This window comes from Fistularia commersonii, chromosome 17 (assembly GCF_037954325.1).
Source record: "Fistularia commersonii isolate RoL2024-O1a breed Wild chromosome 17, RoL_Fcom_v1.0, whole genome shotgun sequence".
Taxonomy (NCBI): Eukaryota; Metazoa; Chordata; class Actinopteri; order Syngnathiformes; family Fistulariidae; genus Fistularia; species Fistularia commersonii.
In genome coordinates, this window is record NC_141300.1 from 1634097 (window position 1) to 1653597 (window position 19501).

Sequence of the window (19501 nt, forward strand, 5' to 3'; positions counted from 1 at the left end):
GATTAGAAATAAAAAAATGTAATTAAAATAGAGATAAAGTGAAATAGATTAAAGTGACGAACAGGGTGACATCAGTATATAAAGTGTACGTCTGTGAAAACGGCTGTCCATCTATAAATAACCGTACATCCATACAAGGGCACAGGAAAACCTGCACATTTGTGCGATGTGACGACAAATGAACTAATGAATTAATGCATGCATGAATGCATGAAGTCTGATCTGATAACGCTGAGTTTTAAATGGATATTTTATAAAAGTGTCCTCCACATTGGACCTGAAAGGTTATGGGCTTGAAGGTCACCCTGGGGGAAGACCATATGGACTCCATAGATGTTTTAGGTGCTGGACCTCCTTGGTCAGCATCCAGGGGTGATTTAAGGAGTGACAGTTCTGAACTCGGTGTACCGGCTCATGTACCAAGCGGCGGAGGGATCTGGGGGTCCGGGAGGAAGCGCGCCTTGCACTTGCGCCGTGTCCTTCCTCGTGGGTTTAAATTTGGGGCTGCGCGTCCGTATTCGGTTAGCACCTGCACAATAAAAGATGCCAGATGAAAAACAATCCCTACGCGCACGGGGACGAGACCCTTACGCCCGCGCGGACGCACTATTTCTTCTGACCGGAAAAGTAGTTCCGGCGGGCCGGCGGTGCGCATATAAGCCGCCGCCGCGGAAGATCCGGCGGCGCTTCAGTCCTGCACTTCATCCCGGAGGTGAGTGAGCTGGGGGACACTTAACTAGTCCCTTAACTAGTCATCCAGTATCCAGTCTTTTTTTTTTTTTTTTCAATAATTTGCGGGGGGCAAATTTTATTCACGTTTATTTACAGTTTTTTTAAATCAATATCTTATTGAATTTCTCATCCTGTTATTAGCATTTTTTTAAATATGTTATTATGAAGCTCTCATCCACTCATTATCATGTTATTATCAATGTATTCATACTTTATGATGAATTTTTCATCTGGTTTTTATCAGGTTATTATCAACTTTTTAATCTTTCATGATAAAGTTCAAGTTCTCATCCAGTCATGATCAGGTTATGATCAATTTACCAATATTTTACCATGAAAATCGTTTTATTTTAAATGTATTAGAAGATCTCATCAGGTTACCGTCAATTTATTCATTTTTCATTTCTAAAATCTTCAGTTTATTTGAAATGTCTAAATATTCCATGATAAAGATCTCATCAGGTAACTATCAATTAATTGATACTTTATTTCTAAAATCTTTTCAGTTTATTTTAAATGTCTAAATATTCCATTATGATGTTGTCATCAGGTTACTATCAATGTATTAATTTTTTATTCCTAAAATTTTTTCAATTCATTTTAAATGTCTAAATATTCCATTATGAAGGTCTCATCAGGTTCTGGTTCAGTGCAGCCACGTTCATAGCATATACTTTTAACATCCAAATGTGACTGGTGTGCCACTGAATGAGGTTCTGAAGGTGTTTGGTGCAGCACGGAGAGAAACTGCACAGTGTTCTCTGAGTGAACTGAGGATGAGGATGGTCTTGCGGGTTCAAATGTCCTCCTCATCCAACGATGAGCTCCCTCCCTCCCTCCCTCCCTCCCTCCCTCAATCACTCACTCACTCCGATCCACAAGCCGCGGCTGCCGCTCAGGAGATCCCCAGAAGGTCCACTGTGAGACGTGACGGGACCACGAGCTCCCGGCTTTGTCTGCAAAGCCCAGTGTGGGGATCTCGCGCCTCAGGGCAGCGTACAGTGATTTTTCGCCCCCCGCCCCCGCCTGTGAACGACAGCCACCTACGGTCCCCGGCTCGTCTTCCTCGGCGGCAAAGGGCTCCCGCTGGAATGTGGGAGAGTGCAGTCAGGCAGGAACGCCGGGCCGTTGTTGCTTTTTGCACAGGCTGTCCCTGCAGCTGCCGGGGGCAGGAAGGGGGGGGGGGGGGGGGGGTCCCAACTTCTCGTGTCCGCACTGGTGCTCCACGCGATCTATGCAATAATCAATCCATACTTGAGAGTCATAGGCCTGCCCTGTCCCAAAGTCTCTCCCTGCAGAAACAGGTCCAGTCATGTCAAAGAAGGATATGGGTTCCTCAGTCATCCACACGCAGCAGCTGCACGCTGCTATGGCGGACACCTTCATCGAGCACATGTGCCTGCTGGACATCGACTCAGAGCCGGCCGTGTCCCGCAACACCGGCATCATCTGCACCATCGGTCAGAGCAGGCGCCGCATCCGGGGGGGGGTCAGGGGTCGGGGGTCGGGGTCTAACCGTCTGCTCCCGGTGCAGGACCCGCCTCCAGGTCGGTGGACATGGCCAAGGAGATGATCAAGTCCGGGATGAACATCGCAAGAATGAACTTCTCCCACGGCACGCACGAGGTGAGAAGGTGACCGTCTGCTTTTTTTTTTCTTTCGGAAAAAGGGTCGCCGTCGGTAACCGGATCCCAGCTCGTGGGTTTACCCTCCGCAGCTGTGCCGGCTCACCCTGACATTATGGGATGGGACGCCGCCGTAACGCAATACCCGAGCGCGCGCTTGACTCGGCCAGCCCCTCCCCCCGATCTGGCACGGCTACTCCACGCCCTCTCGCACGTCGGCCGACCTTTTACCGCCGACCTCCCACCTTTAAAAGTCATGCCTCTACCTTTCTCTGGGACACTCGACTGCCCGGCTCACTGGCCCACAGGTGACCTCTGTCTCCCCGCCGGGTCACATCTCAACATCTATTCTTAGGTTCAGCCAGAATGTCCCGGTTTATGAGGCCTTCCTGTGCGGAGTCTCCATGTCGGTCCAAACCCATGAATGAGAGGCTGTCCGTATGAGACAGGCGTCCTCTGAGCGCGGGATGAGGAGGATAGAAAATGGAGAGTGTTTTAAAAGGAGATAATGGTGGCCCGACGTTCCTGGGTGTCAGCGAGGGGCTCTTGGATCCGCCGGTCCAGCGGGACGTCTGTCAATCCGACACTGGCTGGACGCCTCGGCCCGTCTCACTACACCACGTGTTATTTGACATTCACTTCAACCGCGAACACGCGTGAGCGTCTCCAATGTCAGCGGAGACAAAAATATAAACGGATGGCTAAACAACAGCTGGAGGACTTGTACCTTCAGGACACATAGGCGGTGTAGTCAGAGTACCAGCCAGTACTAGAGCCTACACACACACACACCTGAACCAGCTGTGCAGAACATTTTGGTTTCCTTCTGCCAGCCACCCTGCAGTGTGTGTGTGTGTGTGTGTGTGTGGGGGGGGGTGTTCTGGAAAGAATCCCACTCAGAGCTCAAAGTAGCAGCTATTCCTGGAGTCCGATGCCGAACATTGTCATATTCTAAAAATGGCCGCCATTTGTCAGCGTGAAGCCGGCGCCGCTGTTGGAGGACGCGTGACGTTTGACTCGTCTCCCCGGCTTATCCACAGTATCACGCCGAGACCATCAAGAATGTCCGCGACGCCACCGAGAGTTTCGGCCAGGGGTCCCATGACTACAGGCCCGTGGCCATCGCCCTGGACACCAAGGGACCGGAAATCAGGACCGGGCTCATCAAGGGCGTAAGTTTCACCGGAAGGGGCTGCGATTCGCGGGGCCGGGGAGCTTCCGCCACGGGTTAACTCCGACCTCGTCCCCTGCAGAGCGGCACCGCCGAGGTGGAGCTGAAGAAAGGCGGGAGCATCAAGCTCACGCTGGACGACAGCTACAAAGAGAAGTGTGATGAGAAGGTCCTGTGGCTGGACTACAAGAACATCACCAAGGTGGTTCAGATCGGCAGCCACATCTACGTGGATGATGGTCTGATTTCCCTGAAGGTCAAAGAAGTCGGTGAGTGTCGCCGCGTTCGCCCGGCGCCAAGCTCCGCCCCCTGTCTTCAACACCCCTCTCTCTCCGCGAAGGTCACGATTACCTGATGTGCGAGATCGAGAATGGCGGCATGCTCGGCAGCAAGAAAGGCGTCAACCTGCCCGGCGCCGCCGTGGACCTCCCCGCCGTGTCCGAGAAGGACATTCAGGACCTGCAGTTCGGCGTGGAGCAGGGCGTGGACATGGTCTTCGCCTCCTTCATCCGCAAAGCCGCCGACGTGCACGCCGTGAGGAAAGTCCTGGGCGAGAAGGGCAAGGACGTCAAGATCATCAGCAAGCTGGAGAACCACGAGGGCGTGCGCAGGTGAGCTTGGCGGCGGCTGGCTTGGCCCCCAAAGATCCCCGTGCCCTGACGCCCGTTGATCTTCGCACTCTGAAGGTTCGACGAGATCCTGGAGGCCAGCGACGGCATCATGGTGGCCCGCGGAGATCTGGGAATTGAGATCCCGACAGAGAAGGTCTTCATCGCCCAGAAGATGATGACCGGCCGCTGCAACAGGATCGGCAAGCCCATCGTCTGCGCCACACAGGTTCGGAGCTTCCGCACCCCGGGGTTTGACAAAACCACGCCACGTATCTGCTCACCTCCTCCTCCTCCTCCCACTTTCAGATGCTGGAGAGCATGACCAAGAAGCCCCGTCCCACCCGCGCCGAGGCCAGCGACGTCGCCAACGCCGTGCTGGACGGAAACGACTGCATCATGCTGAGCGGCGAGACGGCCAAGGGAGATTACCCCCTGGAGGCCGTGCGCACGCAGCACAGGGTGAGAACACACACACACAGACATACACACACCTGTCCTTGTTTTTCCGTACTAACTTCAAACGAGGGCTGAAGACGGAGGACAACTGGATGTCTTTAGATGAAAATAAGAAGGGAGAGAGAAGTCAATCCATCATTTAACCAATGAATCAATCCATCGATCCATCCGCCAGCCCTCAATCCCTCGATCCAACATATTGAAGCTCGCCGAGGACCTTCTGCCTCCTCTAATTGTTCTGTGGTAGCGTTGTAAACTTAGCATGTGTCCGAGGAGCTGCAGCGCACCCATGGTCTCCACCCTGTCCCTCCCCAGATCGCCCGTGAGGCCGAGGCAGCCATGTTCCACAGGCAGATGTTCGAGGAGCTTCGCCGCACCTCCCACCTGACCCGCGATCCCACGGAGTCGGTGGCCATCGGCGCCGTGGAGGCGTCCTTCAAGTGCTGCGCCAGCGCCATCATCGTGCTCACCAAGACTGGCAGGTGGGTGAAAGCTCCCCCTTCTGACCTTCTCCGATGTGAACCCTGACATTTCACTGAAACTGAACCCCGTGGGGGTGCAGGTCCACCCAGCTTAGTTTCCTTTCGGTATCTTCTCCATCCTCGTCCACATGGACCGCTGTCTGTCCAGCGCCACGGCGATAAACATCCACCTGATCCTCACAGAGGGCAGGATGACCTTCAAGATGTTGCTCCTCACCTAAGACCACACCCCCCCCCCCAGCTTGTCTTTCCCACTATTATGGGATGCAGAGCTCACAGATGCAATAGATTATTAATGCATCCTATTATGTTTTATCATAATGACTAGTTTAAGTTTTATTGTTTCTATTACTCTTACATTTTATTTTATTTCTATTATTATTAGCGTCATTTCTATTTTATTATTATTCCGATTAATATTAGTTCTATTATCTTTTATCATCATTATGACTATTTTAAACTTTATTATTTCTACTATAATTATATTTCCTTTATTTCTATCATCACCATCATTTCTATCCTTATTATTATTATTGTTTCCATTATAATATTTATCTGATTCTATTTCTAATATTATTAGTATCATTTCTATTTTATAATCCTGATTAACATTAGCTCTATTATTTTCAATTTACAATCCTGAATGACAATAAAGGGTATTCTGATGATGATGATGATTTTTATTATAACGGTGATTAGTTTTATTTTTTATTAATAATTATTATTTTATTGTTTATTTTATTGTTTATTTTATTTCTATCTTTATTAGCAGAATTTCTTATCATTATGACTCTTTGAAGTTTTATTATTTCAATTATTATTTATTTGACTTCTATTATTATTAGCTGAATTTCTAGTTTATCATTATCACAATTAACGTTCGTTTTATTATTTTTAATTTCCAATCCTGGATGACCGTAAAGGCTCTATTGATGAAGATTATGATTTTTTTATTATTATTACACTGCCGTGAAACAGCATCTAAAATGGATTGGAGCGCCCCTCGTCCTGAGGACGTGATCGTCAGTGTCTGAACAGAACGGGAAGGTTATCCTCTGACTTCTGATTTGTCCCCCTTGTCCTCCAGGTCTGCCCACATGCTGTCCCGGTACAGGCCCCGGGCCCCCATCATCGCCGTGACCCGCTGCGGCCAGACGGCCCGCCAGGCCCACCTCTACCGCGGCATCTACCCCGTGCTCTACACCAAGCCCGCCAACGACGTGTGGGCGGAGGACGTCGACCTGCGCGTCAACTTCGCCCTGGAAGTCGGTGAGTGGCCTCGACCTGCGAGAGGGTCGCCGTCGCCCGCGTGAAGGAACTCCGTCTGAACCCTCATCCATCCGCAGGCAAACACAAGCACTTCTTCAAGTCTGGCGACGTGGCCATCGTGGTGACAGGCTGGCGTCCCGGCTCCGGATACACCAACACCATGAGGGTGGTGCTGGTGCCCTGAACGCCACTAGAGGGCAGCGGCGAACGCTCGTCCTCCATCCCTTCTCCTGCAACCTGCCTCTCCTCCATGATGGACTTTACTTCCCGTGGCCCCTCCTGGAGGACTTTTCTTCACTGACAGTAACTCACACTCCGACACACTCCTGCACCCCTTCAGGTGTGTGACACCCCCCCCCCCCCAGACCCCATCACCAAGACGACCTGCCAACATGAGCTGATCTGGCATGATTGAGCTTCCATCCATTAAAAGGATTTCTTGGGTTCCCTGTGTTTGTCCTCGTCTCTGAATAACGGGCTGGCAGGGGCGGAGCTTCACGTCCAGGTGCGGTCAGAGGGTAGAGCTTCACCCAGCAGGCGGTTTCCCTTCCCTGGTCATTTGTTTTTTTTTTGCAGTTTCCTGTATTGTTGAAACAATATGGGCAAGGCTGTGTTTGGGGGCCAGATTTAACCAATCCCAGCACCACATGTAGAGACATCCAACCATTCACCCCGTCATTGGACGCCCATAAAAGTGACCACCAGGCAGGAGCAGCTCTGCTGACCGTGCAGTTTTATTGCATTGAATTGAATAGCTAAAATCAAATATAGCTAACAGACAAAGGTGACGGGTTCCTCTGACTCTGAGGTTCAAAGGCAGCAACGTTCAAAAAGTCCAACGCACACACACGCACACACACACACACACACACATACAAGTGTGTACACGTCCACTCTCCTGCACACGCACACACACACACACACAGATGCATCATCTTCACACAGGGAAGTGAACATCAACTAAAAAGGACTGGAAGGTCTGGTGTAAGAAAGGATGCGACCTCGCACCCGGGTCACATGGAAAGAGGTAAAAGTGTCCAGGTGATCTTGCGCTGTAGCCCTTTGATCGTGCAGGAGACATTTGGATCGATTGGAGTGCATCATTGTAGGTTTTTCGGCGTATTAATCCGCAATCGCTTCTTTTTTTTAAAAAAAAAAAACAGGGTTATCGATCGGCTTTGGATCTCCCCTGGCCGAGGAGAGCCGGGCTCAGCGACCCCTCTCAGACAGACATTACATTCATCACCTCGGGCATCTGGAGGAGATACCGGCTCTTGATGCCCCGTGCAATATTGCTGAAAGAACTAGAAAAGAAAAAACGCACACACACACACACGGTACCTTGGAAGACACGCCGCCCTCCAATACCAGCTGACAAAAGTGCGTGGGGTGGGGGGTTAAAAAGGACGGTTGTTTTTTTGGTTTTTCCTTTAGAACTGGACCACGCCTTCAGTAACCCAATCCTCGGAGCTAAAAGGTTACGGAGGGGACACCTGGGTCCGGGACAAACTAATACGGGATGTGTAACAAATCACAGAGGGTGGTTATAATACATATGAGATCAGGTGCTATATATATATGTATATATATAAATATTATATATATGTACCCATCCACAGGGTAGTATATTCAAAGAAGAGATATCCTGTAGAAAAATATCCATTACTGTCCGCCGTGATCTCCACGCTGTCCACTCCCATTAGAAAGGAAAGACCGACCTCTGACCAGATTGGATAACACACCCTCCTACTAGGAAAGGGACCAGAAAAAGTGGCTCGTACTCAAACTCTGCCGGGGGAGGTTCCAGTTCTCCAGGAGGCTGCTGTCCTCCAGGAGGTTGCTATCCCCCGGTAGGTACCCAACCTCCATGTGGTTGCAATCCCCATGGAGGTACCCATCCTCAAGGAGGTTCCTGTCCTCTAGGAGATACCAATCCCCAAGGAGGTACTCGTCCTCCAGGAGGTTGCTATTTCCAAAGAGACACCCATGCTCCGGGAGGTTCCTGTCCTCCAGGAGGTTGCTATCCTCATGGAGGTATCTATCCTCTAGGAATTTCCCATCCTCCAGGACATCCCAATCCCCAAGGAGGTACGCATCCCCAAGGCGGTACCCGTCCTCCAGCAGGTCCGATCTCCAGGAGGTGGCCGGCCTCCTAGAGGCTCCTGCCCTCCAGCAGGTCCCCGTCCTCCAGTTCGGGCACCACAGGAGGGTGTGTCTCAACCTCACAAGTTGGAGGGCAGTTTGGACTGTTTGTGCTCTGTCACCAGTATGCTCGGGGATCTGGTGCGGGGGGAGTGCAGGGGCCCTGAATGTGTCCTGCCGATGGGGGCGGCGTGGCCCGTCATCGGGCTGTAAGGGTTGCCGACATTCATGGGTGAAGGGAAGGGCCGGGGCCCCCCCGCTCCCCCCTCCGAGGACTCACTGGAGCCCAAAAGCCTTTCCCTGGGTGGAGAGCTGTGGGAGCCTGAGATGGTCTGTATTTCCTGGGTAAGGAGCCCCACTGGAGAGTCCACGCTCTTCCGGAGGGCGCAGGACACCGGGGCAGGGCATGAGGTCTGGGGGATTGTGGGGCTGTGGGGGCCGGTGGTGACTGTCCTTCCCCTCACGGGACTCTGTTGGGCGGGGCTGTGGACGGGGGGCGTGTAGCAAGGCGAGCCCTCGGCCGAGCCGTACTGGGCCAGCGAGGCCAGGGCCGAGTGCTCGGGGATCACCTGGGGCAGGAACGTGGAGTGCAGGCCCGCCAGGCTGTGCTGCACCAGGGAGGTCGCCGCCCCCGGGCCCGCCGCGAACCCGGGACGGCTGAACCCGCCAGACTGGGGATTGGCCATGAAGGGAAGGTGCGCGAGGCTCGGGGCAGCGTGGGACGTCTGCTGCAGCTGGCTCAGGATGGGGCTGACGGAGCTGGAGATGAGGGGGCTCAGCGAGGAGGAGGAGGAGGGCGCTGGGAACCTCCCGCGCTGGAGTAAACCCGCAGGGTGAGGGAAGGCAGTCATGGTGCCGTGGAAGGGCTGGGGGTGGAACTGAGTGGCGCGGGTGTAGGACATGGTGGTGTGGCTGATGGGGAAGACGGAGGCGGTGCCAGAGTAGGGAGGGTGAGTCGGGAACGGGAGAGTCGGGTGAGGCAGAGCAGCCAGGGGCTGCAGGCCGCCGGTGAAGACGGGCTGCGAGGCCAGGCCCGGCGACAGCGGTCCTGTGGAGAAGTGCTGCACCCTCAGGGGGGCCAGCGTCGGGGTCTCCAGCCCCGTGCGGATTCTGATGGGACTCGCGGGGGAAGCCGGTCCAGAACCGGAGTTGTGCGGCCCGCCGTGGGCTCTTCCGAGCTGCATGGCGGGGTCCTTCAGTGAGCCGGGGGCCAGCGGGTGGTGGAAGAGGATGGGGGGCAGCTGAGGGTGGTGGGCCAGAGCCAGAGCCAGCGGTGTGGTGGCAGCGGCCGCCTGCAGCGGCGCCTGGACCAGGGGGGCCCAGATGACCGGGGTGGGTGGCGCTGGGGCCGGCGCCGGGCTCAGGCTCGGGGCGGCGCTGGTCTGGATCAGGTGGGTGCACTGGGCCATGTCACGGTCGTGCTGCACAATTCTTTGGATGATCTCGCTCTCCTGGAGGTTCAGCGTTCCAGAACTCTGATGGTGCTGGACTTTATGCTGAAGAACAGAGTTTCTCTTCCCTGTTCCACAAACACAAAGGAGACGTTCAGTCACAACCTGGACAGAGAATTCTGCTCACCTGGAGCCGCAGGAGCCAATCACAGCTGGGGGCGGAGGCGGGGCTTAACCCACACGGGTCAGCTGTCATTCATCCACCTATTCACAATTTGGTCTTCAATGAACCTGCTCACCGGAGAACTTGGGCACAACCCAGGCAGGAGAACACGGAGAGAACGAAGGCAGGAGAACATGGAAACTCAACATGGAGCAAACCTAGCAGTAGAACCTGGACAGGCAGGACTAGAACATAAGGACTGCATCGGTGGACCAGAGCCGGGAACCTTCTTGACATCCTGACTTTTCTCACAAATAGATCTTTTCAGAAGAACCCCAGGCCTTGAACCAGATCTCCATCTATTTTTGGCGGTGCGACGAGCCACTCACCGATGCGGTCCAGCCGGTCCAGAGCCACCGTCTCAAAGGCCCGCCTCATCATGGGGTACTCCTCCAGGACCTCGTTGAAGTTGTCCACCGACAGGGAGTACAGGCGGCAGTAGTTGTCCGCCCGCACACTGGCCGTCCTCCGGCCTCGGGTCAGCAGGCAGATCTCTGCGGGGAGGGGACAACCTGCAGTCATTCATGCATTCATTAACACACCGTTTAGCCCGCAGGGGGGCGGAGCCAATCTCAGCTGGGATTCACCTTGGACCAATCACAGGGAGACATATAGAGACGTACAACCATTTACCCTTCCATCCATATGTCATTCAGTCATTCATTCCTTTACTCGTCACTTAGAGATATGCAGCCATTCAGCCTGTCATCAATGTCCAACAGAGACATACCACCATTCATTCATTCACTCAGTCACTCATCATAGAGACATATTACTATTCACCCTCTCATCCATATGTCCTACAGAGACATACCACCATTCATTCCTGTCACGCATCCTATAGACATATAACCATTCACATGTCATATAGAGACATACTGTCATTCATTCATTCACACATCCCATAGAGACATGAAACATTCACTCTCTCATTCATGTTATATAGAGATATCCCACCATTCACCCTTTCACCTACATGTCATACTATCATTTATTCATTCACTTGTCACATAAAACCATTCACCGTGTAATTCATACCTCATATGGAGACATAGCTGTCATTCATTCATTTATACATTCACGCATCCGTTTATACATTCATGCACCCTCTCATCAATATATCATACGGAGACATCCTGCCATTCATCCATTCACTCGTCATTGAGAGAAATGCAACCATACACCCTCTCATCCATGCTATATAGAAACATACCTGACATTCACTTGTATATTCATTCACACATCCTATACAGACATGCAACAATTTACCCTCTCATTCATAACTCAAATAGAGACATACCTGTGATACGTTCATTTATTCATTCACACATCCTATAGAGCAATACAACCATTCACTCTCTCATTCACACGTCATATAGAGACAGACTGCCATTCATTTATTCATGGATCCCATAGAGACATACCACCATTCACCCGTCCATCCATGTTATATAGACATACCACATTTATTCATTCATTCCTTAACTTGTCATTTAAAGAAATACAACCATTCACCCTGTCATTCATACCTCATCCAGAGACATACCATCATTCATTCATCCATTCATGTATCATACATAGACAAACAACCATTCACTCATTCATTCAGTGCAGGGTCTCCATGAAGCTCCTGCCTGTGTTTGGAGTGCGGAAGGAACCTGGAGAACCGTGAGGAGCCCCACGGGAGAATATGGAGGCTCCACACAGGAAGGAACCCTGCGGGACCTTCTGTCTGGGACACGGAGGATCTAACCTCTGCTCCCAACCTTCAGCAATCATCTAAAGGTGCACCCGTGTGGTCAGAGCTGGGGTTAGGCAGCAGGTCCAGGACCTCCAGGCTGCTCAGAGGAGGGAAAGGAGCGTCATGAGTGTTGGCGGTGGAGCCGTGGGTGCGGCCGAACCCACAGATGGAGCACTTAATGCAATTTCTGCGGCTTACAGTTTGTCCTGACCTCATCTGCCGTGCCGGATCAGGAAAATAAAATAATGCGCTGTAAAAAAAAAAAAAAAAAAAAAAAAAAGAGCAGACATATTTTTCAGGGCGGACATATTGAGGGTGTGGACGCCAACACACACACACACACACACACACATATGCACTCGCGCCCCCATGTTCTCCACACGTTCTGCTGGTTCTGCTGGAGGAAGACACCTGTCAATCAGGATTTCGGCCGGGTGGGGGGGCGGGGGGGGTCAGAGAAAGGTTTAAATGTGGCGCCGGAGAAGAAAAAAGAGGGAAAACCCCACAGATGGAATGGAGGATCACAAAGCTGTGCGGCTCTTAGCCCACGCTGCTTTTAAGGAGATGATGTGGACCACCCCACCACCACCACCACCGCCATAATAGTCGGCGGAGGTTAATCTGCTGAGTGCCTGTGCAAAATAAATCAAAACAAAGCGGGCTGTTAGCGCTGCGCCGCCGCGGCTATTGAAGGACAGACATGGACCGGGGGGGGCGCACCTCCAAAATAAGAGCCGTCCGACAGCTTGGTGTCCTTGCTGCTCTTGGTCAGCACGCTGACCACACCGTGCTGGATGAAGTACATCTTCTTGCCGATGGTGCCCTCCCGGACGATGTAGTCTCCGGGTTGGAAAACCTCAAAGCGCAGCTTGGTCAGCATGGATGTGACGAAGTTGGGGTCGGCGTTGGCGAACAGTGGCATGGAGGCCACCAGCTTGCGGCAGTTGAAGTTGATGATCTCCTGAGGAGGAAATTGGGTTGTTTTTTGTTTTTTTTAAAGCATTGGCAACGGTTCTGCACACACACACACACACACACACACACACACACCGGCAGCAGTGGTAATTGACATGCGAACATTTCAATCATTATAAAAGCAGGGTGGTTAACAGCTTAGCGCTCCGCTAATGAGGCTCTGCGGCTCTCCGGCCGCCCGCTAATCAGATTACACCACTATTAACATGATGGAGCGAAGGCCGCGCTCCTCCACGCCCGCAGCGCCGCTTCCGTCCGCAACATCCTGTTCTGGGGTCTGACCTCCCGCAGAGGTTCGTTCAGCTCCTCCAGGATGCTCTCCTCGTCGAACATCTTGCCCTGGTAGCGGTGCTCGTAGTAGTCGTGGATCCTCTGGCGCATGTCGGCCGGCAGCTTGTGGAAGGACATGTACTGCTCCACCTGCTTGTACTGGGAGGTGGAGGTGGACACGGGAGGAGGGGGGAAAAACAAACAAAAAAAAAATGCAAAGTCACGTCAAATATAATATGTTAATCTGATTGATGTGGGTGGAGGTGGGGGTGGACTATGATGTGCCTCATTATGTTAACTGTCAGGCCATCTGTGAGACCTGTGTGTGTGTGTGTGTGTGTGTGTGTGTGCGGGTGTGTGTGTGTGTGTGTGCAGGGCCGTAGCTAATAACATTAAGGCTGGTGTCCTTCAGCGGCGTACCCGAGCGGCCCCCACCCGCCCCTGGATCTGAGGTATTTGAAGTTTTCTCCAAATGCTCTGAGATGCTTCAAGGAAGCCATGATCGCTGCTCAACGTCATAAAGGAGTTTGAAAAATAAGGTTTCGAGAATTTTTTGGAAGAGTTAAAAAAAGAAAACACATGCACGTCCGCTACCCAGTTAGGGATGATCGCTGGATCAAAAAGAGTCGACAAAGTAGAGTTTGAGAGAATCCGCACAAAAAGAAAAAAAAGGTTTTGAGCGTTTCTTTTGGGTTTTTTTTAATCACATCTTATTAACATTTTAACATCAAACTCCTGTGCATATGGTTAAAAAAAGTATTGCTTTCTCGGTTCAGCTTTTGAAAAAGCGCCGAAAGATAATGCTATATTGTTAAAATGTTAATACAACCTGATGTATCCAACAAGAGGCACGCAAAAAAACAACTCTTTTTTTTTTTTGATCCAGCACTCATCTCTAACTGGGTAGCGTACATGATTGCGTTTTCTTTTTTTAACTCTTCGACATCACCAAGGAGCCAACACGGAAGCTCAGCAGAGGCGGTGTCAGATGAGATGTCGGGAGCCCACCTTCTCCTGGTACTGCCTCCGCGAGGAGTCCAGGGACTGGATGAGGGCGGTGGCGTGGCCCACGAACATGGCGAAGCAGGTGGCGCCCACAATCATGCTGAGGATGGTGAGCCAGACGTCGGCCATGCCGATGGGGGGGTACAAGCCGTAGCCGATGCACAGCATGTGGCTCATGGCCTTGAAGAGGGCGTAGGAGTACTGCTGGCCCCATGTGTCGTTCTGAGGAGGAGGAGAAGGTGCTGAGAAGAAGAGTGGAGACATGCCGTACCCTCCTTATTTTCACTCGAGAACCTGAAGGAAACCCGGCCAGGAGAACGGGGAGAGAACCAACGGAAAGAACCCGGGAAGAACACAGAGAGGGAAGCAATGATGGAGATCCCGGAGAGAACCCAAGGAGAAGAACTAAGGCAGGAACCCAGTCGGGGCCGAAGTTTTGGGTCCCGATCTTCTCTGTGTTTTAGTCTTGATTATCTGCTCTAGCTTCATGAAATTCATAGATTATTGCCCTGATCGGGAGTTGCGTCGAGTGAACATCTCAAAGCCCGGTTCTCCGGGTTCTCCGGGAGGATCCTGAACCCGCTCACCACCATCTTGTTGCGTGTGACCCAGCAGTCGGGGGGGAAGTCCTGCAGCATGGGGACCAGGAATTGCAGGCAGCCGTCCCAGTGACAGAGCAGCAGCATCATCCCGATCAGGTTCATGATGCGCACCATGGCGCTGGCCAGGTCGTAGGTCATGTGGAAGACCTGCCGAGGAGATTACCGCCGTTAATGGAGCAAACAAAGAAGCAAACATCTGCGGGTAAACACGTTCCGCCACGTCGGACTTCTCTCATGCAAGCGGCGGATTTGCGGGCGGTAATCTGCGGGCGTCATGGCCGCCCCCCTGGAGGATACAGCTTTGGCGGCGTTATGAACGAGAAGAAAGGAAGATCACGGAGATCATGGAGGGAGGCGAACGTGTGAGCGGATCGCGGGAGGCGCGATAATCCGGGACGGACCAAAATCTACTCTGCGCGCCGTGATCTCCTGCGGGGCAGGGGTTCTACCTCCTCCCACTGGTGGATGTAGCGGATGAGCCTGGAGAGGCGCAGCAGACGCAGCAGGCTGAGGATCTTGGTGAAGCGGACGATCCTCAGCGCCCGAGCCGTCTTGTAGAAGTCGGAGTCGATGCGCGTCTCCACGATGAGGAAGATGTAGTCCACGGGGATGGAGGAGATGAAGTCCACCACGAACCAACTCTTCAGGTACTTGATCTTGATCTGCTGCGGGTCCAGGACAATCTCGGTGTTGTCCTCCTTGACGATGCCCGTACGGAAGTTGAGCACCAGGTCCATCAGGAAAAAGGTGTCCGACACCACGTTGAAGACAATCCAGGGTGGCGTGTGCTCGTCCTTGAAGAAGGTGATGCCCACGGGGATGATGATGAGGTTCCCCACCATCAGCAGCAGCATGGTCAGATCCCAGTAGAACCTGGAGACAGCAGACACTCACAGCTTCAGTCGCCGGCAACGGGACCGGAGAAGATCCCGAGAGGCCCAACGTCTGGGCCACGCCGCTGAGGGGAGACCTCAAATACCAGCAGGTTCCAGAAGATCTTCAGCTGAAACATCTGGGCGCCCAGGTTCTAGTGACTCTGGGAACCCATGAGCACTGAGGCCCACACAGATGGAGAGGAGACTGTGGAGTAAACCATCTGTGGGCCAGGAAGGGGTGGCAGATATTCGGACTTGTAGGGTTTGCACAGTGGAGGTGAAGTTACTCAAAAAAAAGGCTTCATTTACTGACAGGCAACTAGAATGAACACACACACACACACACACACACACACACACACACGTATACGTCATCAACGGATCTGCACCCCCCTCCCACCCCCAGCTGGAGAACTGAGCAGATCCATGAAAGTGACAGAACTGAGCTGCTCAGCAGAGCGTCAATAACCTGGATAACACTTGTTTGGCTCTCACAGCCTGAAGCATGTGTGTGTGTGTGTGTGTGTGTGTGTGTGTGTGTGTGTGTGTGTGTGTGTGTGTGTGTGATCGCATGCATTCATTCATGTGTTTGCACACACTTTTGTGCGGGCACGTCCGGTCAGTTCCAGAAACCTAATTACGGCCCGATCGATCCACCGATGCTCCTCAAAGCCTCAGAGGGAGCGGACGCGACTGTGTGTGTGTGTGTGTGTGTGTGAGATGGATGAGGGCGCTCCGAGCAGCACTCAGACCGACTGCACGTGGCACTGATTAAATGATGGTTCTACCCTCTGGTGGACAGGGTAATGAATCTAATCCGTGGGTAAGTGATGGTGGTGGCGAGAGCTGAAGAACACGGAAAAAAAAAAAAATCAAGAACTTTTTAGCTCATGGGTTTGGGGGCATTGTTCTAATCAGCTTTCTGTTCCCTGTCCGCCGGTGACACACTGGTCCTAATTGCGTCCCCTCCCGGGCTAAATCCACCATGATCTCCTGGGAATCCATGTCATCTCCAGAAGTCGCTCCCACAGGCCAGATGTTGAGCAGCTAGCATTACAGCTCTGCGCACGTCACCGCGCTGCAGGACGCTTGAACAGCTGGACCAGCGAGAAAAAAAAAAGGCCTGCAGGGGAGAGTGCATTACCCCCCCCTCCCACCTGCCCCCCTTCTCCCCCCCCCCCCCCCCCCCCCCCGCACGCAGCCTTCAACCCACAAACATCAGACCAGCCGCCGCCGTAATCTGAAAACGTAAAGCCGATGGTGGCAGGTTCCCCCCGGAGGACCTCCAGGGAGGAATCTTACACGATTTGGGGCAAAGTGCGGCCCCGCTGAAGAGCCGGGGGGCAGATGGGGGGGGGGGGGCGTATGAGCAATGCGAACACAAAAAGGCTTAAAATGGCGAAAGGAGCTTAGATCAATCAGCATGGCTGGGAAAGGGATCACATTCAGAGAGGAGATACTTATCTGAAGGGGTGAACACACACCTGGAGCCGTCGTGTTAGCATGTCTGAGGGGGGCAAAGGTCAACCCTGAGGGACGGCACCTGAACGGCGGGAGCCAGCTAACAGCTGGGCATCAATCTCCTGTCCGACCCCCCCACAACATCTCCGCTCCATTAGACTAATTGTGCCATAATAATCTCCCTGATGTGCATCTAATACCTCCAATGTTCATGTTACCCTACTTTGATTACCCCACTCCAACCCTGCTCCACCCCCGCTCAACCCCCACCAGCCCTGTAATCCACTGCCCTCAGCAGATCAAGACTGTAATTCAGAAGAGTGTGGGGGGGGAGGTAAAACCGCTGCAGTGAGACACACACACACACACACACACGCATACACTCACACACGGGCCTCCAGGTGGGGCAGCACCTGAAAAACCCCTGATGCCAGAGGTGAGCAGACCATGGGAAAACACAAGAGAACATGGGAGAACATGACGGGAGAACATGGCAGAACATGGGACGACGTGGGACAATGTGGGAGAACAAGGGGGAACTTGGGAGAACGTGACAGAATGTGACAGAACATGGGAGAGCGTGGGAGAACATAGTGGGAGAAAATGGGAGAACATGGGGGAACATGACAGAACATAAGAGAACATGGGAGAACGTTGGAGCACATGGGATAATAACGTGGGTGAACGTAGGAGTACACAGGAGAATGTGGGAAAACATAGGAGAACATGGGAGAACGTGGGAGAACACAGCGGGAGAACATGGGAGAACGTTGCTGTCTGAGCTTCAGTTCTGTTCAGCTGAAGGACTGGAAATCAGGAGGTGAGATGAAAACCTGCTGAGAGCAGGACGGAGCGGAGCAGATCTTCTGCTCAACTCCTCCCAGGATCAGGAGGTCCAAGAGGTCCAGGAGGTCCCCTCTCATGCGGACGAGGTTCCCGCGGGAGCGAAGGAGTCACCTGAAGTCGCTGTAGGGATGGATGATCCAGAAGCCCGCGGACTTGACGCGCTCCCTTTCGTGCTCCACGGCGCGCTCGCTGCCCAGCATCCGCAGGGAGAACTTGTTGACCCCGGGCTGGAGCATGGCCCCGAACTGCCGGTGCATGAACCCGGCCTGGTAAAGCCGCTCGTCCTCGGTGCCGATCTGCTCGGAGCCCGCCGGCGCGAAGCCCCGTCCGGCCGCGCCGCCGGGGTCCCCCGCCTCCTCCGCCGCCTCCACCGCCCGCCGCGCTCCCCCGGGGCCCCCGGGGAAACTCTCCCCGGCGCCCGAGTCCGACTCCGGGAGGAGGCGGCGGCGCTCCGCCGGCTCTCCTACCTGGAGCGGCAGCCGGCAGTCCCCGTTCAAGTTGCTCTTTCCGTCTAGTTCCAGTTCCGGTTCCGGTTCCGGGGGTCCGCTCCAGGCCGCCGGGGCGCTCCCGCAGCTGCCGGCTGGGGACGCGGGGGACAGCGGCCGCAACCCGATGCTCTTCCTCCAGGTGTCCTTGTCGTCGCTCTGCGGCAGGCTGGACAGCCGCTTCCGAGACGAGGACTGGAACATCTCGGAGCCGAAGAGGAGGAGGAGAAGAGGGAGAAGAAGAAGAGGAGAAGAAGAGGAGGAGAGGAGAGGAGAAGAGGAGGAGGAGAGCAGCGCGCTAAGGACGGCGGGGATGAATCATTGCTCTGCTTCCGTCGGGGCTCCGCTGCAGGCGAGAGGCGCTTCCGCAGCGGATCCACCGCCCGGGGACATCCCGCCGCTCTCTCTCCACCCCCGCACCGCAACGCACCGCACCGCCGCCGCGGAGGTGCGTCCACGGCAGGAGCTCCCGCTCCCGCGCTCACGTCGTGTCGCGTCGCGTCACGCGCGTCAAGTCGGCGTGCCGAACCGGAGAGGCGCGGGAAGCCGGCTGAACCCGCGCGCAGACGGGAGCGCGGCGGGGATGCGGCGTGCGGGACGGGGCGGGGCGGAAGGGGGGGCGCTGAGGTCCTCAATGACAAAGCACGCCCCCCCCCCACACACACACACACACAAACGCACACACCTCCTCCCACGCCAGGAGCTCCCACGGCCGTGCGAGGTGATGACACGCATGCACGCACACGCACGCACGTCAGGGAGCGCTGACACCACGGAGTGTGTTTGTATGTGTGTGTGTGTGTGTGTGTGTGTGTGTGTGTGTGTGGGGGGGGTCTATTTGGGTTGCCATGACAGCGCCGCTCCCCACCCCCACTCGGGACGGGCTCCACAAGTGAGGTCCAGAACCTCCTGAACTGAGGTGGACTTCCGGTTCTGAAGGCCTCCTCAGGTCTTCAGCTGTGGTGGATGTCCACGTGTTCCACGGAGGCTCTCAACAAACAGGAAGTCAACCTTCACCCAGACATAACTCCTGCTGGGTGCTCCATGAGGAACAAGAGTCAGATCCCAGTGGATCTGTTTTCAAACACACACACACACACACACACACACACACACACACACACACACACACACACACA

General features: G+C 53.8%; 2 protein-coding genes across 2 annotated transcripts; one reads left to right on the forward strand and one right to left on the reverse strand.

Moving 5' to 3' along the window:
- The first annotated feature begins 401 nt into the window (after positions 1-401).
- Positions 402-6791, forward strand: pkmb (pyruvate kinase M1/2b). Its single transcript, XM_086162797.1, has 11 exons — positions 402-712; positions 2018-2192; positions 2267-2358; positions 3398-3529; positions 3611-3797; positions 3869-4139; positions 4215-4365; positions 4446-4598; positions 4911-5077; positions 6165-6346; positions 6424-6791. Exons 2-11 carry the CDS (start codon positions 2045-2047, stop codon positions 6528-6530), a joined length of 1590 nt encoding a protein of 529 aa, XP_086018923.1. The 5' UTR covers positions 402-712; positions 2018-2044; the 3' UTR covers positions 6531-6791.
- A 279-nt stretch (positions 6792-7070) lies between these two features.
- Positions 7071-18892, reverse strand: LOC147224671 (potassium/sodium hyperpolarization-activated cyclic nucleotide-gated channel 3-like). The gene is made up of 8 exons (XM_086162786.1): positions 17989-18892; positions 15145-15568; positions 14681-14842; positions 14097-14315; positions 13101-13247; positions 12564-12804; positions 10432-10596; positions 7071-10007 (listed from the first exon to the last, which is right to left on the reverse strand). The coding sequence occupies exons 1-8, from the start codon at positions 18564-18566 to the stop codon at positions 8569-8571; spliced, it is 3375 nt and encodes a 1124-aa protein (XP_086018912.1). The 5' UTR covers positions 18567-18892; the 3' UTR covers positions 7071-8568.
- Between the last annotated feature and the right edge of the window lie 609 nt (positions 18893-19501).